At 41.4% G+C, this 25,598-nt stretch overlaps 1 protein-coding gene across 2 annotated transcripts in view; it reads left to right on the forward strand.

Moving 5' to 3' along the window:
* GUCY1B1 (guanylate cyclase 1 soluble subunit beta 1) overlaps nucleotides 1-23,870 on the forward strand; it is a 47,113-nt gene extending 23,243 nt beyond the window's left edge. The window contains exons 5-14 of one of the 2 annotated variants that reach the window (XM_060114526.1): nucleotides 4,714-4,911; nucleotides 7,803-8,033; nucleotides 9,299-9,415; nucleotides 10,381-10,514; nucleotides 14,883-15,080; nucleotides 18,183-18,420; nucleotides 19,399-19,539; nucleotides 20,946-21,100; nucleotides 21,358-21,532; nucleotides 22,645-23,870. In XM_060114526.1, coding sequence (XP_059970509.1) covers nucleotides 4,714-4,911; nucleotides 7,803-8,033; nucleotides 9,299-9,415; nucleotides 10,381-10,514; nucleotides 14,883-15,080; nucleotides 18,183-18,420; nucleotides 19,399-19,539; nucleotides 20,946-21,100; nucleotides 21,358-21,532; nucleotides 22,645-22,668 — 1,611 coding nt within the window. In that variant the 3' untranslated portion in view covers nucleotides 22,669-23,870. The remainder of the gene's footprint in view (nucleotides 1-4,713; nucleotides 4,912-7,802; nucleotides 8,034-9,298; nucleotides 9,416-10,380; nucleotides 10,515-14,882; nucleotides 15,081-18,182; nucleotides 18,421-19,398; nucleotides 19,540-20,945; nucleotides 21,101-21,357; nucleotides 21,533-22,644) is intronic. The other variant, XM_060114532.1, reaches the window with a different exon arrangement.
* The last annotated feature ends 1,728 nt before the right edge of the window (nucleotides 23,871-25,598 follow it).

Raw genomic sequence — 25,598 nt, forward strand, 5'->3', positions numbered from 1 at the left:
AAATCTTTTATGCTCCAGGAAAGCACTTTAGTTGTCTAATTAATAGCAAACTCGACAAAACAGTCAGTCCCTGGAGAGTTGGTTACCACAGAGACGTGTTAAAAGATTGACATGACCTCATGTGTCTTGATTTCCCACTTGCTTTGGATTGATAAATTTAAGCAACATTTTATTATTAATACTTTAGTATTAACAATACCTTTAAGGCAAAAATTAAATTAAGATGGCGTTATTTAATTAAATTATTTAAATTAAAATGTCCCCACATATAGGGAGCAGTGCCTGTCCCTGTGTGACTCCTGGCTCATCTCTCGCTTTCTTTAGCATCAGAGATGCAGAGAAGGTGAATGGTACCATCGGTACCGCTTCCTGCCATCTGCTTACCTGTGTATAGAAATGTGCTCATATAATATGACACAAGATGAAAACAGATGAGTGTGAAAGTAATCTAGGCATATTGACTTAAGATGTACTGTATGTGAACATTTTATAGAAGAGAAATTGAAAAAAAAATAATCTACATATTTCAAGTTACTGTTTGACTCATTTTTAAATTTTTTCATGAAAATGAGCCGCAACACAGTACCCGGGCCTGACTACATTAGGAAATTATTTTAGGAACAAGAACAGAAATTTAATTTAGCAGCAACAGGCTGAATTTTGACTTTGCAGGGAACACATACAAAACTCTCTTGATGATCTTTTTTCTCACCAGCTTTTCTATGACAGCGTTTTTGCAGCATCAGCAGACGTGTAAGGGGTCTGGCAGGGTTATGAGGGGCAGTCTTCATGTCTCCCTTCCCAGGAAAGGGTTCCCGTGGGAAGACCTCATCATAGGAAAACCCTCTGTGTGACTTAGCAAGTGAAGTCGTCTCAGGCCTTCAGCTGCTCGAGGTTTCTGTAAACTGTCCGTCCTTAGCATCTGCTGTGTTGGGTTCCTCTTACCTGGTAACGGCAGCCTGTGGAGCAATCAGGACCACTTGGTATTTGAGTTAAGAACTGGCCTGACTTGATTATAACAGGTGGAACTGGTGGGGCAGAAAACCAAATTTTAGCCCTAGGCCTGAAGGCATTTCAAAAAGAAGCCAGCTTCACCAGTTGAGGGGACTGGAGCCATGTATCCCAATCAGAATGTCAGCCTTCGTGACCTCAGCTCTTACCTGCACTCTGTGTCTTTGGACCCCCATCCTTTAGTCTAACCCTAACCCTTGTAGGCACCCAAAGCCACTCTGCACATTGGTTTGTGATCTAAACCATGAACTGCTTACAGTTTGGGTCCGTGTGGTGCAGATCTGGGCAGGCCCTGTCCCCTGCCCCCGGCTGCAGCACACAACCTGCGTGACGCGCAGTGCACGTGCTTTATACGCTGCACAGACAGCGCACGGATGAGCGTTTGGCGACGCAGGGCCGCACGTGCCCTCACGGAGCTGCCTCCTGCCATACTCGCGCCGTGTCCTAACTGACGTCTTACTGGATCCTTGTTTCCGTAAACTGGCCTCTCTGAGGCATCTGGAACGAGAACCGTCCTTCCGTTTTGGCCCCTTTCCACACCTCCTTTTCAGATGTGCTCCTTGAGGCCCAGGGCATCCTGAGACCGTTTTGCTTTTCCCATTCTCTTCAGCAATAATCACCAGTTATTGACAGGTTCCTATTTGGTGAATTAGCTGTTTTACTGCTACCATGACAAATGCCCACAACCATAAGTGCTTAAAACAACACACATTATTATCCTGCACTTGCGTAGGTTGGGAGGCCATAGGGGTCTCCCTGGACCATGGGCAGGGGGCCAGCAGGGCTGCGGACGGGGATGGAGGATGGGGAAGGTTTCCTCGCTCGTTCGGGTGTAGGCAGAATTCAGCCCCCGGGGCCAGACGTAGGGCTGTGGACCAGTTTCCTTACCGGCCATCGGGGGGCTCATAAGGCCCCAGGCCCTGCGTGCGGTGTCCTGTTCCTCAGACCCTGGTTCCTCCTCAGTTCCCACATCCCTCCCTGCAACCAGGAAAGGTTCTTGGCACCTAAGGACTCAGTCACTCATGGGATTAGGCTGGGGCCCAACCATAATCTTCCCAAGCAAGGTCCATAACCTTAATGCCATTTGCAAAATCTCTCTTGCCACGTGAGGTAACATGTTCAAAGGGACTAGGTCTGGAACCTTGGGGACACCATTATTTTGCCTACTACATCTGGGGTGGGCTCATGCTTTATATACATCATTTTAGTTATTTCCATTTTATCAGAAGAAATCAAGCCTTAGAAAGGTTGGGTAGGTTGGCTACATTATCATGAAATGACAGTGTCATGATTTAAATCCAAGTCTGCTTGATTATTATTATTATTATTATTTAGTTATTTTTTAAATAGTTGAATTTTTTTTTCATTTTTCTTTTTTTTTGGACACACCATTCAGCTTGCGGGATCTTAGTTCCCCAACCAGGGATCTAACGTGGGCCCTCGGCAGTGAAAGCACGGAGTCCTAACCACTGGACCACCAGTGAATTCCCAAAGTTGGCTTGATTTTTTTTTTTTAATAATAAGTGATTAATTTTATATTGGTTTTTTTTTAAAAAACATCTTTATTGGAGTGTAACTGCTTTACAATGGTGTGTTAGTTTCTGCTGTATAACAAAGTGAATCAGCTATACGTATACATATATCCCCATATCCCCTCCCTCTTGCGTCTTCCTCCCACCCTCCCTATCCCACCCCTCTGGGTGGTCACAAAGCACCGAGCTGATCTCCCTGTGCTGTGCGGCTGCTTCCTACTAGCTAGCTATTTTACATTTGGTAGTGTACATATGTCAATGCTACTCTCTTACTTGGTCCAAGCTTCCCCATACCCGCCGTGTCTTCAAGTCCATTCTCTACATCTCCGTCTTTATTCCTTCTAAAGCCACCTTGCTCTTAATTCCTGTACCATGCTATGCTATGTGTGTGAGCTACTATATTTGTGCAACACACACACACAACACGCATTATGAATTAAGTGTTGGAAAGCCATGTTGCACCCAGTCAGTAGTATAGCTCGCACCATTTCTTCTGATCTTTAAACAAATCTTTTTTTTTTTTATTTTTAATATTAGAGAGTAATACAAGAAAGTGGGGAATTTGGTACATTCTAAATTAATCACAAGGCTATCAGAACAGAAAATATTTATTTGCAAATTTATTAGTTTTCCAAGACTTCAGTTCCAAAAGGTTCAATTTCACAGGTTAGCTATGAGGCTGTACCTTGCTTGGAGACTATAAATGAACATGAAGAAATTATACTGATATAATTTCCAAAATGATTTTAATTACTAAAATATTATTTCACAAAGAGTATGCTTATATTTTCATATGCTTATAACTCTGATGTAGTTTTTGAATTAATAGTCAAGTTCTAGGATTGTAGTGGAAACAAAGTGTAATATGTGATCACTTTGGGCATTCCATGCTGGTTATCATAACATAAATATACAACTGCCCCAAACTCTTGTAAATATGCATACCTTTGTCTTAACTCATAACTGTGTTTCTTTTTTCTGCTTCAGGCATCCGTTTTACACCCCCTTCTTTGTTTACCTTCCTTAAAATGTTTCCACTGTTAACAGTCACAGATATTTTTCTTTTTTTAAAATTACGGAAATATAGTTGATTTACAATGCCGTGTTAATTTCTGCTGTACACCAAAGTGATTCAGTTATCCATATATATACACATTCTTTTTCATATTCTTTTTTTTAATGCAAAGGTTTATTATTTATTTATTTATTTATTTTTAAAAAATTTTATTTACTTTTGGCTGCGTTGGGTCTTCGTTGCTGCACGCGGGCTTCCTCTAGTTGCGGCGAGCGGGGGCTGCTCTTCGTTGCGGTGCACGGGCTTCTCATTGTGGTGGCTTCTCTTGTTGTAGAGCACGGGCTCTAGGCACGCGGGCTTCAGTAGTTGTGGCACACGGGCCTAGTTGCTCTGCAGCATGTGGGATCTTCCCGGACCAAGGATCTAACCCGGCTCCCCTGCAGTAGCAGGCGGATTCTTAACCACTGCGCCACCAGGGAAGTCCTCATATTCTTTTCCACTATGGTTTATCACAGGATATTGAATACAGTTCCCTGTGCTATACAGTAGGACCTTGTTGTTTATCTGTCTATACACAGTAGTTTGCATCTGCTGACCCCAAACTCCCAGTGCATTCCACCCCGCCCTGCCTTGGCAACCACAAGTCTGTTCTTTATGTCTGTAAGCCTGTTTCTCTTTCGTAGATATGTTCTTTTGTGTCATATTTTAAATTCCACATATAAGTGATGTCATATGGTATTTGTCTTTGATGTACTTCACTTTGTATGAGCATCTCTAGGTCCATCCATGTTGGCATATGCAAATGGCATTATTTCGTGCTTTTTTATGTCTGAGTAGTATTCCATTATATATATATATATATATATATATATATATATATATATATATATATATATATATATATATATGCGCGTACCACATCTTCTTTATCCATTCACACAGATGTTCTTAATTTCGTCACCTTAGTTTCAAGTTCTCTGTGGCTCTTGCCTTACCGACGTCTGGATGCAGCAGGGAAGGATGTGCCCTGTGCGTGTTCGCATGGCCCGTGGGCCCCTGAGCTCAGACCTGAGTCTGCTTCCTCAGCCTCCTGTCCCGAGGGCAGCTGCCCCCTGGGAGCAGCGCTTACACGCCGCTCTGTCCTCTTCCTTGCAGAACCTCGACGCCCTGCACGACCACCTCGCTACCATCTACCCGGGTATGCGGGCGCCTTCCTTTAGGTGCACCGACGCAGAGAAGGGCAAAGGGCTCATCCTGCACTACTACTCAGAGAGGGAAGGCCTGCAGGACATCGTCATCGGGATCATTAAGACGGTAGCTCAGCAGATTCACGACACTGAAATAGACATGAAGGTAATGGTCAGTAACTGGGGCTCTTCTGGGCACAGATGACATGCGGGGTGTTAGAAAGGTGCTCTGAACGTGGCCCTGCTCAGCGCTGCTAGTGGCGCTCGGCAGAGGTAGAGACCAGCCGTAACAGTGGCAACGCTGGAAGTCTTCTATATCTGGCCTGGAATGCATATACAGGGTGGTTTTTCCTTGTGGGAACAGATTTTTCTTTCTAATTATATATATTGCTCAAGGCAACGGGAAATTTAATTTGCACTTCCTGTGAGCTCACACTAGCTGGGAAGCAGGAGGACCCGTGTCTGGCTGAGCTGTGGCCTTCAGAATACAATAAAAACCCTGTAACATGGACACATTCTAAAATAATATGAAATGAAATATTATTTTACTGCGTTTTTCTGTGTGTGTGTGGATTTTTTGGTCTGTCCTTGAAATGTGGTTCGAATATTTCATTTTTGTGGGCTAAAACTTTTGCTTTTTTTTTTTTTTTTTTAAATTAGATCACTTGGTAAAAGAAGCTGGTCTCAGACTTTAAAAAATGTGCTGCTGTTGATAATTCACACTGTCAGTTTTGAGTGATAATTTCAAGGTATTGCTACAATAGCTGTGCAATAAAGGGAGCCATCATTTTTCCTTATTTCTAATCCAGAGAGTCACTCCCAGGGAGCTGTGTTTTGTGTGCTCAGCGTATTCAGCCCCAAGAGACATTTTTTCAGTGGCCCTAGGTTTGACAAAAGTGGGCAGAGGGTACCCTATTTCAGTTTTCTTTCTTTATAGAAAATCTAATAGGCAGTGCTTTCTTAGATCTATAGTTACATTCTAACGTGTGGGAAGCCCACACTTTAAGTACAGTATTACACAAATAGAAATTGTAACATTTAAATTAATTTAGAAAAGTATGCAGTATATTTAGTCTCGTAATGTCACATGCGATTTCACGGGTGTTTTTTCTTTCAAGAGTTGGTGTCATTTTTTACGTGATCCCCAGGTGCATCCTTAGTTTCTCTACAACTAGAAAGTGGGAGTATGGATAACGTAACATTATCAAATCCAGAGACATTTAAAAATTAAAAACTTGGGTCAAGGATTGAAATTCACCCGTGATTAGGAATCTCACTGGAATTCAATTAAAATTGTATATGCCTTTCATTTCCAACTTTGGATCCTGACACCGAACTAACACTTCACTTATAGTACATGAGCCTGTATCAAGGGGGTTGTAAACACTGGGTCTGCTCTTGGTTTGTTCATTACGTAGCCAAGCTGAGCAAGAAGTAAGGGCATAGAAACTTGACGAAAGCAACATAAACTGGGGCACCCTTGGAAACTGCAGTTTGCCATGGTTATTAGAGCCTTTGGTATGGGAGGTTGACAGCAGTAGCACTCTGTATAATTATGGGGTTCACTTTATACATCCCACTTATACAATGTGGGTTGTCTTGTGACCTTCATTTATTCAAGTATTCCAATATAGATGTCTGAAATATTTGCATTTGGTAATTATATTTGGTATAGTTAATGTTTTTCAAAGGCACTGTTTTAATTTCCTGAGGTATTCTTAGGTTGAATCCCTAAGTTTAATAGGTCCAGAGCTACCAGACAATTTTAACTATTTCAGGAATATTAGACCATGTCATGAAGGTGATATACGAAGGAGAGGGTAAAAATATGATCAGAAAAGCTGTTCATTTTGCTGATTTAACCAAAGCAAAAGGGTATAATTGAGGAATTCATTAGTAAATTTAGGTTGCATATAACTCAGTTCTTCTAGCTGAAATGGAAACACAGCAGAACATCAAAATTTTAAGATTGTTTTGTTTTGTTTATGAGACCTTAGGGAAATCAATCTTCATGGGGCAGAATTTTCCAATCATAAATAAGAATATTAATCTTTCATCAGTGTAGTAGATTAGTATGACAGTTTTAGTAGTAATATCCTGATTTCACCATGAAACTACATCTGGGAAAACATATACAATAGCGGACATATTAATTGAGGTTTGTTCTTAAGTGTCAGAGTTTGCTGCAGTGAACTAAGGAAAAAAGGGAAAAAGAGCAATGTTTTGCCTTCATTTAGCTGCAACTGAAGAAATACTCATTCAACTATTTCCCATTTTGATCTGGCTGCAATTTGAGATATGGTTTTTTCCCTTTATAAGAGGATGTGTTGCTTGCAGTTTCTTAAACTCGAAAGGAAAAATCTTTTTTAAAGCTTAATCATTTATTTGCCTGTGAATAATATTTAGAAATGTAGTTATTCTTTAAATTAGGGAGCTTCGCTCATGATCATGATTACTCCCATAGAATAAAGTCCTAGATTTGGAATTAAATCAAAAAAGGTAATTTGGGGAGGGGGGATTTTTATGCATTTTGTCAGTCTATTCTTCAGAAAGATTAGTCAGAATACCCCCATTAGTGGCATGTGACGTGACTCTTCTTTTGTGTCCTACCTCATTTGATACTGTCATTTTATATACTTGCCAATTGATGGATAAAAAAATGACATGGCATATATTTTTAAATATGTATTTCTGTCATTTCATTTCCCTGTTTGTGCATGTCATTTTTGATCATATTAAACATATCACTCTGTATGATGTGTAGGGTGTCTACTGTACGTGTGCCTGGCTGAGGGGTGCTTTCCCCCAAATTCTACCAAAGAGGCTGCATGGACCACTAGGGGACTCGTACCAGATTGGCTATCTTTCTGTGAATTTAGTCAGTCTTCAAATTTCATAAATCAATGTTCAGAAATAGTTTTCTATATTAGGTGTGTATAGTGTTTGCATATATTAAATTTTAAAAGTTAACCTGCTAAATGCAGTTCGCATCACCAGTTTCTTAGGTATTGTAACTAAATGCAGACAATTAACACCATTTCCCCTTTGGGCATCCAGGTTATTCAGCAAAGAAACGAAGAATGTGATCATACTCAATTTTTGATTGAAGAAAAAGAGTCAAAAGAAGAGGATTTTTATGAAGATCTTGACAGATTTGAAGAAAATGGTACCCAGGAATCACGCATCAGCCCATATACCTTCTGCAAAGCTTTTCCCTTTCACATCATATTCAACCGGGATCTCGTGGTCACTCAGTGTGGCAATGCCATCTACAGAGTCCTTCCCCAGGTAAAAATACATCACACTCCCTTGCGGCCTGAGACAAAAGGCCACAAAGACACTATTGTTACAGGTGACCATTCACACCTTTAACCCTTTGCTTATATATCAGGTAACATGGAGCACACTGTATGTCACAGAAGTTCTGTAACTGTAAACTAAGTATGTTTGAGCATACTGCAGCTCTGCCTAGGACAGCTACTTATTTTTTTCTGTTTTAATCACAAGGGCAGTGGGAGAATTCTGTGGGAATAGTGTACTTGTTTTAATGAGGAAGTGAGTAACTTTCCAGTAACATAATCAGTTTTCACTTAATTTATTCAACATGGAGGAAATAGTCACTGAATATCTACTGTCTGAAAATAACTTTCAAAATCAACCACTGACATTTGCAGGGAAAAGAAAGGAATTTAAAATACACCAAAGAGGAAAGCAATAGAGGTTACCGTGGGGTTTAGTAGAAAAAGCATCAAAAGACAGCAGTTGGGTGATGCCAGGAATGTATGTTTGACTTGTATTATTATTATTGTTATTATATTATCTTCTTATTCAGACCCATTGTCAAGTCCTCTCTTCCTACTTTTCTTTTCTCTCCTTTTCTGACTTTTGGAATTGCACATGACGTGTCTAGAGATACTTTTTGCTTGTAATTAAGGACACAATTCAGGATGAACTCACATGGGATCTGGCATGAACCCGTAAATCTGGAAGCAGAACGATGTGTGGACTGGGCTGTTATGCTGGCTCTGCCTCTCCTCCATTGATGACCTTGACTGTGTCACGTCCCTCTTGGCCTGCTTTCCCCTTGTTATACTGTGAGGCTAGAGGGTGGATGGAGATCACTTAGTGTAAGCTGTCACTCACTTTCCCTTTTATTGTTAATTAGCCATCTCCTGATAAACTATGAGTGTCGTGGGTGGTTTTGCTATTTAAATTTCATTTTAAGCCATGGACATCTAACACCTCATGCTACAATTTAAAAGCTAAGTTCCATTCTTTTTTCTTCAAAAATTCTTCTCTTGTTTAGATTAGCTTATATTTGAATATTAGTCCCCTGATTCCATATTAGGTTTCATGTTCAGGCAACTACTGGATGTTCATTTAGTTGCCAAGCTGCTTAGATGATGATGTGAGTCCACAGTTGAGGTCACTTTCCTACATAATAATTACGATTTTCTATGTTGCAGTGCTGTTGAGCTGGTCTGATCTAATAACTACTATCAAATCATAAGAATTATCGACTAAGTATCCTTTTCTTTTCATCTGCATTTTAGCTCCAGCCTGGGACCTGCAACCTCCTGTCTGTCTTCTCCCTGGTCCGTCCTCATATTGACATCAGTTTCCATGGGATCCTCTCACACATCAATACGGTCTTCGTGTTGAGAAGCAAGGTAACTGAGATATTATTTCAGTAAATGTGAGGAAGTAAGGTCTGTTACAGATTAGAAGTGTTCCACAGGGAGAATTAGCTGCAAAAACATTCTGTGAGATGCACAAGGTATAGAGAGAGAAAAACCAGAGCCCGAAGGGAGTCCTGTTTCAAAGGCAACGGCGCTGATTTGGGGGTTGCCTGTAGGGCAGTGGGACCCTCTCCTCTGGTTAGAAGAAGCACGTGAGAGTTTGGAGAAGGCCTTGCCCAGGCTGCCCGGGTGCACACAATGAAACCAACACCTTTTACTCAATATACAGCTACAGACTCCTGTTTTAGAAATCTGGGGAACTAATAAAGATTTTTTAAACTTCACCCAAAGCCGCTGGTTTGTTGTTCCCTAAATTGTCCGTTATTCTTCAGGGCATTTTTGTGGGGAAATACAAGTGATAACATTTTCATTCAGTTGATAGTTGGTCGTGCCCAGATCTCGTAGTTTCTGTTCTTGGGGCTGTTGTAGCCCAGGTGTTCCAGAGGACGAAGCTCATCATCGTTTCCGCCCTCCACCTACAAAGGTCTTCCCCGCACCTACTTCCTGTATTTGGAACCAGCTGCTTCCAGCTGCTCTGTGCATGTAGAGGTGGGCATGGAGACACTGGGTCTGGTCTTTGCTAGAGCCTGGGATTACGTGCTGTGGCCATGGTGGAAAATCAGAAATAAGACTCACTGAAGCTTTCCATAAAGATGTGAAAGTAGCACAGCTACTGTCTTTCTGGGTTCAAAGGAAACGGTCAGTTGGCTTTTCTGCAGTGATGTAAGGCTGTCTGCTTGTTACCTGGCGGACTCTGGTGAAATGCCTCTCCTGTTCTACCTGGGCCGATGTTCTCCCTTACGGTTTGGTGGGAATGAAGTCTCTGTGTCCTTCTCGGCTGAGTCGTTAGGTAGAGACAAAGGCATGAGTGGACGGTTGTGTCTTGCCTTTTCCAGGAAGGGTTGTTGGATGTAGAGAAATCAGAGTGTGAGGATGAACTGACGGGCACTGAGATCAGCTGCTTACGGCTCAAGGGCCAGATGATCTACTTACCTGAAGCAGACAGCATACTTTTCCTGTGCTCACCAAGGTAATCACTTCGAGGTGAATTACAATAGATAGAAGTACCCATCTTGCGCTAATGAAGGAGTCCAATATCTTTTTATTCAGTTGTTTCTACAACGTATGCTTAGACTTCACAACTCTTTTTATACGCCTCTCTATAACAAGGATAACTTCATTGAACATTTGCAATAAACTCGGAAGAAGTCATGTCTTCTGTTTTATTTGCCATATCTTAGTCAATTTGCTGAGTGTTTTTGCCATTAGATTAGGGGATACCTAATCTGAAGGTAGCTAACTCTGTAGCTTTGTACCTTCCAAAGACGCATGATATGTCCATAAGCAAACCTTTAAAGCATGTAATGCGATGGCAGAAATACATGGTTATATTTGGCACCAAGAAATTACTTTTCTAATGATTTCTGGATGTAAGCTATTTTATATTAAAACTATTTCACTACTTTAACTGAGATACACTATTCAAAATATAGTTTTAAGTTGACATTTATGTAAATAACGTTATTTATAATAAACATCGGGACTTCCCTGGTGGCGCAGTGGTTAAGAATCTGTCTGCCAATGCAAGGGACACGGGTTTGAGCCCTGGTCCGGGAAGATCCCACATGCCACAGAGCAGCTAAGCCCGTGCGCCACTACTGCTGAGCCTGTGCTCTAGAGCCTGCGAGCCACAGCTACTGAGCCCACGTGCCACAACTACTGAAGCCCACGTGCCTAGAGCCTGTGCTCCACAAGAGAAGCCACCACAATGAGAAGCCCGTGCACCGCAACAAAGAGCAGCCCCACTCGCCACAACTAGAGAAAGTCCACGCACAGCAACAAAGACCCAATGCAGCCAAAAACAAATTAATCAATTAATTAATTTAAAAAATAAATATAATAAACATTAGAGGGAAGTAAAACTGTAGGTTGGTATTTTCCCAGCGTGACAAGCATTCTACTAAAAGATGCATGGGAATTTAGAATAAGAAACATATATCTAAATTTACTTGAGAGCAGTATACATAGATAACTGTAGAACTTGTTAGCTGATATTTTGTGTATTTATAACTTTGTGCAGACAAAATGTATGCACATTATTTAGTATCACTCAAGAAAAGATGTTTTGGTGGGCTATTGATTAAAAATTTAGTTTAAAGTCCAACTGATCACTTTTCATTTAAAGATATTGTCTTAAAATTTCTGAAAAATCAAATGAATTTTGTAACACCTTCCTTGGAAATTATTAATATGGTATTAAAGACTCTATAAGACTCATGATGGGTTTTTCCCCTGAGCATATATATTATGAAAATAAAAGAGACAAAATTAGGGAATATGAACTCTTTATATTTTTTATTAATAACCTCCATTGATCTAACTATATCTTCAACTGCTACAAATAAGTGGTCTTCCTTCTGCCTCTTTCCAAGTTGAGCATTGGTAGAATGACAGCTTCTCAATAGGGACAGTTTCTATTCATGGAGAGAAAGGTTTCTTTGGAAATAGAAGCAGGAAATTTAGAGTCTACTTGCTAATCGCCATATACAGAAATTGGCTACATAGTGACACACTCACCGATCGTCATATGGGAGCTGCTCATGTGTATAGAGAAATCAGTACTCACACAAAATGAGATCAACTGAAAGCAGTTTTACTTACAAAATAAATAACCCCAAGAGGAAAAAAGTTACTGGCACAAAAACAGAAATATAGATCAATGGAACAAGATAGAAAGCCCAGAGATAAACCCACGCACATATGGTCACCTTATCTTTGATAAAGGAGGCAGGAGTATACAGTGGAGAAAAAACAGCCTCTTCAATAACTGGTGCTGGGAAAACTGGACAGCTACATGTAAAAGAATGAAATTAGAACACTTCCTAACACCATACACAGAAGTAAACTCCAAATGGATTAGAGACCTAAATGTAGGACCAGACAGTATAAAACTCTGAGAGGAAAACATATGCAGAACACTCTATGACATAAATAACAGCAAGATCCTTTATGATCTTAGAGAAATGGAAATGGAGACAAAAATAAACAAATGGGACCTAATGAAACTTAAAAGCATTTGTACAGCAAAGGAAACCATAAACAAGATGAAAAGACAACCCTCAGAATGGGAGAAAATATTTGCAAATGAAGCGACTGACAAGGGATTAATCTCTAAAATATACAAGCAGCTCATGCAGCTCAATATCAAAAAAACAACCCAATCCAAAAATGGGCAGAGACCTAAATAGACATTTCTCCAAAGAAGATACACAGATCACCAACAAACACATGAAAGGATGCTCAACATCACTAATCATTAGAGAAATGCAAATCAAAACTACAATGAGGTATATAACCTCACACCAGTCAGAATGGCCATCATCAAAAAATCTACAAACAATAAACGCTGGAGAGGGTGTGGAGAAAAGGGAACCCTCCTGCAGTGTTGGTGGGAGTGTAAATTGATACAGCCACTATGGAGAACAGTATGGAGGTTCCTTAAAAAACTAAAAATAGGACTACCATATGACCCAGCAATCCCACTGCTGGGCATATACCCTGAGAAAACCATAATTCAAAGAGTCATATACCACAATGTTCATTGCAGCTCTGTTTACAATAGCCAGGACATGGAAGCAACCTAAGTGTCCATCGACAGACAAATGGATAAAGAAGATGTGGCACATGTATACAATGGAATATTACTCAGCCATAAAAAGAAGCGAAATTGAGTTATTTTTAGTGAGGTGGATGGACCTAGAGTGTGTCATACAGAGTGAAGTAAGTCAGAAAGAGAAAAACAAATACAGTATGCTAACATATAATGGAATCTAAAAAAACAAAACAAAAAACAAATGGTTCTGAAAAACCTAGGGGCAGGACAGGAATAAAGACGCAGATGTAGAGAATGGACTTGAGGACACAGGGAAGGGGAAGGGTAAGCTGGGACGAAGTGAGAGAGTGGCATGGACATATATACACTACCAAATGTAAAATAGATAGCTAGTGGGAAGCAGCCGCATAGCACAAGGAGATGAGCTCAGTGCTTTGTGACCACCTAGAGGGGTGGGGTAGGGAGCGGGGGAGGGAGATGTAAGAGGGAAGGGATATGGCGATATAAGTATACATATAGCTGATTCACTTTGTTATACAGCAGAAACTAACACACCATTGTAAAACAATTATATCCCATAAAGATGTTAAGAAAAAAACGGGAAAAAAAAGTTAATAGCTCATTAAAATAATAATAAATAAGTTTTGAGAACAATGAGACATAATTTGATTAAGTTTTCTCACTCAATATGAGCATTTTAACCCTTCATTTTCATTTTACAGTTATAGTCATTTTTCCTCTGCTCACTGGAAGGTCTTGTAAACCATTTGGTGGATGATCTGACCTCTTTCCTGAAGGGTGTGTGTCAATAGTAAACTGATCATTTTATTTTTCTTTATTAGCATGCTAATTTTTGCTTTGATTTATGGACATTTCTGCTGAGAATATATTGCAGGGAGACATTTTATTAATCCCAATTTCTTTAGTAAAGTCACAACACAGTTATGTCATTTTAGAGAAATTATTATTATGTACGACTGGAAATAATTACTTTGCATTTAAAGAATTCAAACCAAGAATGTAACCTTCAGACATTTTAACCAAATACTAAATTTTTTAAAAGTCAACTTTTTACTTACCATATCTTCACCGAATCAATAAATATTACATTGTTCTAAGAATGACTTAAGTTACAAAGATGCATCAAATTCAGCAAGAGCAAATACTGTTTCAAATAAATGAGAAAATTTGTCAAAGAAAATAACAGTAGTAGAAGAAATTAGAGCCAGAAATAAGAGTAGAATAGAAAGTGCATGTTAGAAAGTCATGAGTACAGAAACGTCATGTTGAAGATGGGTCATAAATCAGGTTGTAAACCTTTCATCATCGTCTGTGAAAGAGAAGACACCTAGTTACGTCATAGAACCCCTAAGGCAACAATGAACTAGCTTCTCAGAAGAAACACTGTTATCCTTGTTAAAGAGAGTAAAGATAACTTCTTTTTCATCTCTTCATAATGAGGAAAAACTGTGGCAATAATAAGTAACAGGCTTGTGTTAAAAACCCGAGCGGGTTTCGTAGGGCAGTTTTTCACATTATCTTTTAATTTAGGCTGATGGCGTTAGAAAGTGCCATTTGGCAAAAGTGCATGTCAAGTTCACTGCTCTTTTGATAGATGTTTAAATATTGAGAAGAATGAAGCACATTCCTCTCGCTTTTCTCCAGATTTTCTTCTGCCTGACCTGCTGAATGGCAGGCGGCAGGATTAGACTCCTGGACAGGAGCCAGGGCAGTGTTACCGTGGGGACCCTGGGGACTGACAGTGCCTCCTTCTCCCTGTGACAGTGTCATGAACCTGGACGACCTGACCCGGCGAGGGCTGTACCTGAGCGACATCCCCCTGCACGATGCCACGCGGGACCTCGTGCTGCTGGGGGAGCAGTTCCGAGAGGAGTACAAGCTGACCCAGGAGCTGGAAATCCTCACGGACAGGCTGCAGCTCACATTGCGTGCTCTGGAAGATGAAAAGAAGAAGACAGATACGTAAGCACGTGCCCTGTGCTTAAAGAGGGCGGGCAGGGCTGGCAGGGCTGGCCTGCGTGGTAGCCGGGGGCTCTGCCGTAGTTAAGACTGACTGTCGGGCTGCTCGCTGCGCAGCAGGCCAGTAAATCCAGACACAAGTTGCTGGGGCAAGGAACAGTGATCGTAGTCGGAAAGACGGCAGACCCAGAAGATGGCGGGCTCATATCCCAAACGACCATCTGGCCTGAGTTAGAATTCGGGATCCTTTTATACTAAAAGGGGCGCGACCAGCCAAAGGGGGGCGGGACCAGCCAAAGGGGCGGGGCTAAAGCCAAAGGGGTGGAACCAGCCAAAGGGGCGGGGCTAAAGCTAAGCACTTCCTGGTTCCCGGCAGCGTCTGGGGCTGGGAGGTGTGAATATCTTCCTTCCTGCGGCCGCTCCCTGGTGAGCCTAGTCAGGCTGTTTCCTGGGAGCTAAACAAGGGTACTTAGCTTAAGGCTTATGACCTGGGGAGCAGGGTTCCCAGAGATGGGCCATTGTGTACAATTTAATCTGATAAGCAACACCCCGTTAGTGGTTAGCTTGTAATACAACACAAAGGTTCTTCCCTATAACAAGACTCCGAGGCGTGGGGCCCGCCGTAGGTCTGGAGTCCTAGGTAAACTCTAACATCACTTAAATAGAAGTTATGCACACAGAAATCAATCAGTCCTAATAGTAATTTTACAAACCAAGCTGGAAGAATATACACTAAAGCATGTCTCTGGAAATCATTAGAAGAATAAGTCAAGTGCATATTTCAAGTCCAACTACCCGTTCATCCAGTTCTTCACACAAGAGGTGTACCGAGCACCTTCTAGGTGCCAGGGCTGCCCAGGTGCTGGGGGACACTGAACACTGAACTTAGATTTGGCCATTATATTTTAAAAGCGTTCTGTTCTTGGACTCCAGATTATTTTTGGGTTCGGCAGGTGTGAGCCTGACAGACTGTAGTGTCATCTGTGATGACAACAATTGCATCTGTAATTTGATACATGAACAAAGGGATCAAAACACAAAACTATTATTTTTCTACGAATGGTGGATTAAATTATGAACTATTGGGCAAGTAACATTTAAGATAATATTTCGTTTTCAAATAATTCATTTAAACAATCGTGCATACTGCTTGGCCTTGCTTGAGCATATTAATTAAAATTAATTAAAAGCATGAAATCACTGACTTTTGTAAGAGAATTTTAGCGGTGGTCTTGCGTGTTCATTTTTAACGTTTGTATAATAGGAAGCTATCTTGGAGAATTGACCTTATCTTCCTTCGTGTAAGAACTATGTCACTCTACTTGACACCATAGGGTTGGTAACAGCACCACTTCCTGTCCTTTTCTTGCATTGATGTGTGTGTGTTGCCTATGGATGGATGCTGTGCCCACAGGTAAACACATCAATTAACTGTTTATTGGCAGCTTAGATAGATAGAGAATCCACGTAAATGTCTGTCTTCATCCCTAGCTTCTTCCTGCCCTTCTACTTTGTATAATGAAGCTGAAAACTGTAGTTTCTTCGACACCACTTTACTTTCCTCACGGCCCTGAAGGGAACCCCTTAAGCGTTCCAGGTATTTGGCAAATTTCCAGAAGTATGTGGGATGAGGTGGGCCATTCAAATTCCTCCTACTGCTCGAGAAACAACTCAAAATGTGTATTTATCAGTCTGTGGTACATCTTCCACCATGAAAAATAACACATTTTATGGAGCTTGTAAGATAGTACTTAGGCCAAGGCTCACAGTCACCTGTATTTGTAAGTCTGAGTTACTCAGATCCTGCTCTGGCTGTTATATTAGAAAACCACCAAGGTTTCCATCTTCGTTGGTATTTGGTTTTCAAGGTGATTTAATTATAAACATTTACTATGAATTTTTGTTGAAATGAAGTAGTTGTACTGGTCACATTTAATATTCAAATACAGCTTTAAAATATTGTATAAAATGTTCTCTGTTTGAAAATGAAAAGTGAAACACTGAATAAATTCCACTAAAGGTAGCGAAAAAATGAGACCTCAGCTCCATTCTGCACCTTAAACTTGGCACCGGTGCCGTCTGGCTTAGGGGAGAAAGAGGCTCGGAGGTGGTGTCTCCTCCTATGCGCTGTCACGTCAAGGAACCGCAGGTCTGCCTGCTTCCACTTCTCTGCTCAGCTCTCACCCCTCCCGTGTGCTCCCCACTCTCCCCGCTCCCCAGGGCCCCTGGTCCCATCAGCGTGGTCTCGGGATTGTCAACGGAAATAAGCTCTTTTCTTGTCTAGACCAATTTCTACCTGCTTTATCTGCTTCTTCCATGAAGGAGTGAGGCAGGAATGAAACAGAAAAATCTGCCCTTTCTTCCTTCCTTTCCTTTCCTTTCCCTTTCTTCCTTCCTTCCTTCCTTCCTTCCCTTTCCCTTTCTTTCTTCCTTCCTTCCTTCCTTTCCTTTCCCTTTCTTCCTTCCTTCCTTTCTTTCTTTCATTGAACTATAGTTGATTTATAATGTTGTGTTAATTTCAGGTGCACAGCAAAGTGAATCAGTTATATATACATATATACATATTCTTTTTCAGATTCTTTTCTGTTATAGGTTTTTACAGGATATTGAGTAGAGTTCCCTGAGCTGTACAGTAGGTCCTTGTTGGGGAAATCTGCTTTTCACGTCAGATAACAAACGTTGAGGCAGATGGCTTATCCCTGAGAGGTGAACGTGTCCCTGGTTTTGTGGGATCCATACAGTGCTAAGTGCTTGAATGGCTTCTTTCATCCTGTGAATATCACAGCAGGAGCATCGACCCACAAGACCACGCAAGACAACTTCGACTTCCCAGTGTCAGTCCTCTGTTTTGTCTGTCTGTTTTGTTTGGCTTATTTTGATTTGCTTTGAATTGGTTTGGATTTGGGGATGTTCTGTGGGATTAAAACAAACCAATTATTTATATTTTCTCAACTTGACTTACAAAGATGGCTAATAGTGGGTGTCCTGTCAGAACCCAAGCCTGCACAGTGCACGTGGCATTGAAGTCTACGAAGTGGGCCGTAGAGGCACTGAAGCTGCTCTCAGCATCTCTCACTGTGGCTTTGTCCTCACCCCTCTGGATAGGTTGCTGTACTCTGTCCTTCCTCCGTCCGTGGCCAACGAGCTGAGGCACAAGCGTCCGGTGCCCGCGAAGAGGTACGACAACGTGACCATCCTCTTCAGCGGCATCGTGGGCTTCAACACCTTCTGCAGCAAGCATGCGTCTGGGGAAGGGGCCATGAAGATTGTCAACCTCCTCAACGACCTCTATACCAGATTCGACACTCTGACAGATTCCCGGAAAAATCCATTTGTTTATAAGGCAAGTCCAGGTCCTGTCCTAATGCAGTGCCATTCATGATTCTGAAGTTTCAAGCCGTGGCTTCCAGAGGCACTGCAGTCACCATTCCCTGACTGTAGCCCAGCAGGCTTGGTACGGGCAGCTCTCATGCATTCGTTATTTACCATTTTCTTAAATAATTACCTCTCATTCTAAAACATTCTCTTCCTTGTAACCGAAATGAATGGAACAGACAATTCCCTAGTTAAAATAAAATGTTAAATCCATGCAGGTGGTTTATCACACATAATATAAACATGGCATTCGTGTCTGTGGTCTGTAAGTGACATTTTTACTGAAAGGTAAAAGGGATTTTCACAGTAAAGAAATCATGGAGCATAAGAAGGGGACTCAGACCTGCTTTTAGATGACATCAGCTTGAAGGGAAACATTTATAAGGCATTTCTGCCCTTGGTTTCAATTAGTAACAAATATGAAATTGGAAAAATGACGTCAGTGGAATATTGCTTCGTAAAGGCAAGAATGTGAACTAAACCACCCCCAGGCATCTGGAGTCATAGAAGTGCCACAAGGACTATTTATTTTATAGTCTTTTTCCGAGCAACAGTGTAACACTTGGTGAGTGCATCATAAAAATCAGTGGTTAATGACCAGGATAAATCACTGAACTGGGGGCAGTGGAGCTTTGGCCCATCCAACCATCAGTGTTTTAAGGGGAAATAGGGTAGTAAATTGTTCTACTGGGTAGTAAGCATATCTGAGCTGAGAAACCGGGATTTAACTAGAGGAAAACTAATGCCTGTAATCAGACTCCCAAGTGCCAGATGTGTACATTTCCAATAATGACGTTTCTTCTTGTTGGAGTTGAAGGTATCAGAATTTTAAGAGATTCAGGGGAGGAAAGTTGAAAGTTATTGATAGCAATTGGAAGAACGTGTTTTGTGTAAGGGTAGCAAGTGAAACAGTCATGTTTGTACTGACCAATCTGTGCCCTGCTAGGTGGAAACGGTTGGTGATAAGTACATGACGGTGAGTGGGTTACCAGAGCCCTGCATCCACCACGCACGTTCCATTTGCCACCTGGCTTTGGACATGATGGAAATTGCTGGCCAGGTCCAGGTAGATGGTGAATCTGTTCAGGTTAGTAGATAAAACAGATATTATAATGGTAGTAATAGACCTTTTGGACAACCGATTTATATTCTTGACCAGCTAATCATTATTTACAAGTAATAATATCTTGACAACAAAGACTAAGATTTTTAATGTTTTTTTTAATTGAAGTATAGTTAATTTACAATGTTGTGTTTCTACTGTACAGAAAAGTGGTTCAGTTATACATATATAATATGTGTATTCTTTTTCATGTTCTTTTCCATTATGGTTTAATACAGGATATTGAGTATAGTTCCCTGTACTATACTATAGATCCTTGTTGGTTATTTATTTTATATAGAGTTGTGTGTATATGTTAATCCCAAACTCCTCCTGATTTATCCTCCCTCTTCCTTTCCCCTTGGGTAACCATATATCTGTTCTCTATGTCTGTGAATCTGTTTGTGTTTCGTAGATATGTCCATCTGTGTCATATTTTAGATTCCACATATAGGTGATTTCACATGATATTTGTCTTTCTCTGTCTGACTTCCTTCACTGAGTATGATAATCTCTAGGTCCATCCGTGTTGCTGCAGATGGCATTATTTCATTCTTTTTTATGGCTGAGTAATATTCCATTGTATATATGCACCACATCTCCTTTATCCATCCTTCAGTGGACACTTAGGTTGCTTCCATGTCTTGGCTATTGTAAATAGTGCTGCAGTGAACATTGGGGTGCATGTATCTTTTCAAATTATAGTTTTCTCCAGGTATATGCCCAGGAGTGGGGTTGCTGGATCATATGGTGGCTCTATTTTTAGTTTTTTTAAGGAACCTCCATACTGTTCTCCATGTTGGCTGCACCCGTTTACATTTCCACCACCAGTGTTAGAGGGTTCCCTTTTCTCCACACCCTCTCCGGCATTTTTTATTTGTAAACTTTTTAATGATGGCTGTTCTGACTGGTGTGAGGTGATACCTCGTTGTAATATTGATTTGCATTTCTCTAATAACTAGCGATGCTGAGCATCTTTTCTTGTGCCTTTTGGCCATCTGTATAAACAAAGACTAATATTTTATTGAACCCATTGTACTACATTCTTCCATAGAAATGGGAAACCTGTCCACCTGTTTGAAATCTTCTTTATTCCATGTACTGAAAGTCATGAGGATGAGATAAAACCCCCTGTCCCTTCTGGTTTATTTTTTAAAATCTCTTTCCTGTGTCTCATGTAAGTTGCCAGATTCACATCTTTGAAAGCTTCAAACTTGACAACAAGAATGTTTCTCTTGAAAGATTTTTGTGAGGGTTTTTGTCTGTAATATGCTTGGAGTTCTAGAGAATTCTTAGGATTTTTATATGATGACTCTATGTTATTCTTTAATATAGAGTAAGCAGTAATTCAGATTACTGAATTTATTAAAGGAGAGCTTTGATTTCTGCAGATAACCATAGGGATTCACACAGGGGAGGTAGTCACGGGTGTCATAGGACAGAGGATGCCTCGCTATTGTCTTTTTGGAAATACTGTCAACCTCACAAGCCGAACAGAAACCACTGGACAAAAAGGAAAAATAAATGTGTCTGAATATACATACAGGTAAGAGACACATCTAGGAATTTACTGATTTGAAAAATGTCTCTTTGCATGTGTTTTAATTCCCTGGGTGCTTTTATTACCTTTAACATTTATCACCTCTGCTCTTAGGATTATTTATTATTTATTTGAGAAGATGGTGTCATTATTTACATTTGAAGTGATTCTTCACCATCTTAGGAGTTTCTGCTATGATCATTGTTACTAAAACCTTGAGGTATCTTTAAATAACTTTGGTGTGTGTCACTTTCTCTGTGCAGCCATACTCCACGCTTCTCTCCCTGTTCCCTGTTCCCTGTCCCCTTTAGATGTCTCATGACACCAGAAAATTCAGACCCACAATTCCATTTGGAGCACAGAGGCCCAGTGTCCATGAAGGGCAAAAAAGAGCCAATGCAAGTTTGGTTTCTATCCAGAAAAATTACAGGAACAGAGGTATGACTCATCAGAGTGTAATTCCTTTTTTAAGACAGACTGTAAACATGGGAGCTAAATCATAATCACTGAAAACACATTTCATTTGCAAAGAATTCTTGCTTACGTGAACTCTTCAGTAAAGCAGCAGAAATCCTGAACCATTAGTGGGTTAGAACAATACAGACTTCTTAGGGGAGACTTCATGGTTGCTGGTTTTGTCCTCTAATGAATTTAAAACCGAAGTACTAGACAGAGGAGACGTGGTTTTGGTTGTTCCTCCGTAATCTGGCTCAGACCCAGCTGGGGAGTGGGCGGTGAGGGGCATCCCCGGGCCCTCCCCAGCGCCCTCAGCTGTTGTGAGGTCGCCACCAGGGCCAAGACGGGGCCGCCTTCACGGGAGGTTTCCTAACTATGACGCTCCACATCCTTGTAAGGGCCACGCTGTCACCTCGGGGAATGTTTGGGCATCTTTGGACATCCTAGTCCCTCGTGTGTGTTTCCTGGAGAGAAGAGTGATTTACACTTTTCCAGAATCTAAATGATTCCGCAGGGAAGCTATAGGTGCATGCTCGTGCCCTGGGTGTACTCCAGCCTGAACCCAGGTGCTGGGGGGCCTCAGAACTCTGGCGTTCGCTCGGGGGTCCTGTGACCCAGGGTGGCTCATGACACCGAGGTCCTGCCAGCTTTGCCCCCGCCCAGTGGGTTGCATCAGAAGCAAGTCTGATGCTTTGTTCCCCGCTGATGCACTGGTTCTTTAGAGGGGGTGAGACTCCTTGACTATATGTCTTTTCCTGGATGTACACATTCCTTATAAATGCTTTTAGAGTAGAAATCCTAAAAGGAATGGAACACCAAGTTCTGAAATATTTACCTTCATCTTCTCTTCACTGTTTTTACTTCTGGTGCTAGCTTGCTTCCTGATGTTCTTCTGATAAATTAGCTTCCCTCCAGCACTGCTCATTTTACTTGGGTGCTTCTGTCTCATCCAGCGTGATGGTGGGAATGACTTAGAAAAACGGTAGATATCAATGCAGATCAAATTTTATTTAAAAAAAGAAAAAACCTTTTGGGAGTCCTACAAGCTTTATTATCACTGAAAATTAATACCCTATTTTTTCCACTTTGTAAAGGAAACAAAGCAGGATGACAACTGAATCTTGGACCTTGAGGTGAAGAGGACGGGGTGAGATCCAGTCTTCCCCTAACTCATGCCAGGCCTGGGAGCAGTCACTCCCTCGGTCCTTTTCCATTTCCCCAAGCCTTTCTCCTAGTTATCTCTTTCCTTATTCATTATTCAGCTTTAGCTCTGCTTTTGAGTATTTTCAAGGTTTAGTATATTATCTGAGGTTTGGCTTCATGTGGGTGATGTGAGCTTCACGTGTCTTAAAATCTACTACAAGCATCACCTAATGTGGTGACTTGCAAGTAGTAGGCACCCAATAAATATTTGTTGAATTTAATTAAATGAAACAGAACAGTATTTGGCCATGTGTCTATATATATATTATACACACACACACACACACACACATACACACACACACCATGGTTTTCCAAATCTGTTCAGTGCTCTCTCTCTATATATGCATATGTGTATTTTAATGACTATAACATATAAAAATTTTATCATGTTGGTGTATATCATTATAGAAATCATTTTCTAAAGGAGTGAATTCAGAATTTTAGGGAAAAAATGCAATTTATTTTCAGACTCCCCAAATAAGAATTAATATATCATGCTAAGAAAATACTCACTATTTTGAATTATGCTAACTTTACTTCAGAAATAGAGAATACACATTTCTGTTATTAAACTATTGGGTTATTCATTCAGATCACATGGCAATTATAATTCCTCTAAAATGCTGTCGTTTGCATTGTACCCCTTGTATAATTATAAATCTCACTAATCCCATGCAGCTGTTAAAGCCACACTGTTTCACAATGAGCTATTGTGTTAGTTTGGGGTAAATGTTAGGGGCTCTGACCACATCTAGGGAAAAAGCTGGAAGCATGGCTGGGGTGTTCCTGTTCGTCAGAGCCCCTCCTGGCCCTTTATTCCCAGAAATTAGCTCCTTTTTCTTAGCTTACAAGAATGTGACTATATCCAGGGCATCATGTTCAGAAAACTTACTTTAATTTCGACATAGAATGCATTCCTGTTGGACTCATTAGCCTGTTGTCCTTCAATATCTCTGATAATTTATTAACATCTATCTTTATAAAATATAGTACAACTACTTTCGTGTAAAAATGTTTGTCTTTACATTTAGCATTTCCTATCAGCACATTGATATTTGTATAAAATGTTCTGTGTTCATGTGTAAGAGATCCTGCAATAAATTATTTTTTCCACTTGTCTGTAGACAGTTTTTAATTCAATAAAAATGAAATGAATAGTCTTGTCGGTCATTTGATTGATCAGTGCCATTTTTGGAAATACATCTTATCACTTTGCCTGTTATAGGTTTTCATTTTGATTCCCTGCTGTTAGGATAAAGCTGAATGGTCCCTCTTCATCAGGCCTGTTCCCAGATGGTATTTTTCTTCAATGACAGCGGCAAGACCATCCTTGGCAGGGGTGGGGAGGATATATGCACAGATACATGTGAAGTGACACTGACGAGCTCCCGGCATTTTAGGGGTGAAAGACACGTACAAATAACTAAACCGTCTGATATTCATAGTGTTGAAACATATTCAAGACACAGAAAGAATACTCAGAGCGTGAGAAACAGGCCGGAAGTGGGGTGGGAAGAAGAAGGCGGGAGATCAGCTGGATTTTGTGATGGTTTTGTCTAAAGGTGAATTAATGCGTCCCTTGTAGAAGCCTACTCTCAGTGTTCAGCCCTTCTGGGTAGCACCAAAAAAAGAGAACCAAATGTTATGTAAAGGTAGGAGTTTCTCAGCTTGATTTGAGGATAATGTGTACATGTTTTTAAACTTTTACAGAAGAATAGCAATTTATACCCACGCACAAATATATTTCAGAACCAGTTCATTATCTCATTTTACTTAAATCTTGAGGGATTCACCAGATGACATGTTCTGTCTCTTCGTCATGGAAGATGTGACATTGTGGTTTGTAGTAAGAGATGTATGTTTGGTCTTAGTCCCCATCCCCTTTCTGGCTCCGAGCTCCTACAACTCTAGGAATTTCCTAAGTGATGAAAATGACAAAGGTGTCTTTCCTCATGTTAGTGACGTGACTCGGGGCCTGCGCTGGGTTGGGGGGAGCTTGTTGCCAGGTGAACCGACCTGGAGTTCAGAGGGTGGGAACTTTTAGTCCCACCCTGACCCGCGGCGTCTCCTGGGAAGGGAGAGGGCCTGGAGGTTAAATGCTTGCCAGCAGCCAGTGATTTCATCAAGCGGGCCTGTGTGATGACGCCTCCAGGAAAGCCCAAAGGTCGGAGAGCTTCCGGGTTGGTGGCCACGGGGCGAGGCAGGGGTGGGCCTGAAGCTCTGCGTGTCTCCCATCTGGCTGTTCTGAGTCACATCCTCTTGTAATTATCCAGGCAGCTAGTAAGTAAAATGGCTCCCTCAGTTTGTGTTTCTCTCTAGCAGGGAACCTTGGGTCTGCAGCCGGTTGGTCGAAAGCGCAGGTGACAACCTGGCCTTGCTTTGGTCTCCAAGTGGGTGCGTCTTGTAGGGCTGAGCCCTGAACTTGAGGAATCAGAGGCGATCTTGGCGTAGATGGTGTCAGACTGAGCTGCATTGTAGGACACCCCGCCGGAGTCCTGAGAGTTGCTCTGTGGTGGGGAAAACGCCCCACACTGTAAATGGGTGCAGATTCTTACAGGGGAAGAAAAGAGTCACGTCTCTGCTCACCGTTAAGTAGGTTTCTCTTTGCAGCCTCGCTGCCGGCTCTTAGGACCGCTAGGGGGCAGCAGAGGGGCAGTGCCGAATCGAAGGGGGGGCGGGCGGAGGGGGGAGGGGAAGGACACGGGGCTCTCGTAGGAAGCGGCGCTCGCGCGTCTTGGCTCCGGACTGAAGGCCGCTCCCTGCGTGCAATCTGGAATTCATCCCTCCCACTGTCCCCTACGGTCAAAGGAACGTCATGAAAATAATTATTTTTACGCCATTA

This window comes from Mesoplodon densirostris, chromosome 1, assembly GCF_025265405.1.
Source record: "Mesoplodon densirostris isolate mMesDen1 chromosome 1, mMesDen1 primary haplotype, whole genome shotgun sequence".
In the NCBI taxonomy this organism is placed as follows: Eukaryota; Metazoa; Chordata; class Mammalia; order Artiodactyla; family Ziphiidae; genus Mesoplodon; species Mesoplodon densirostris.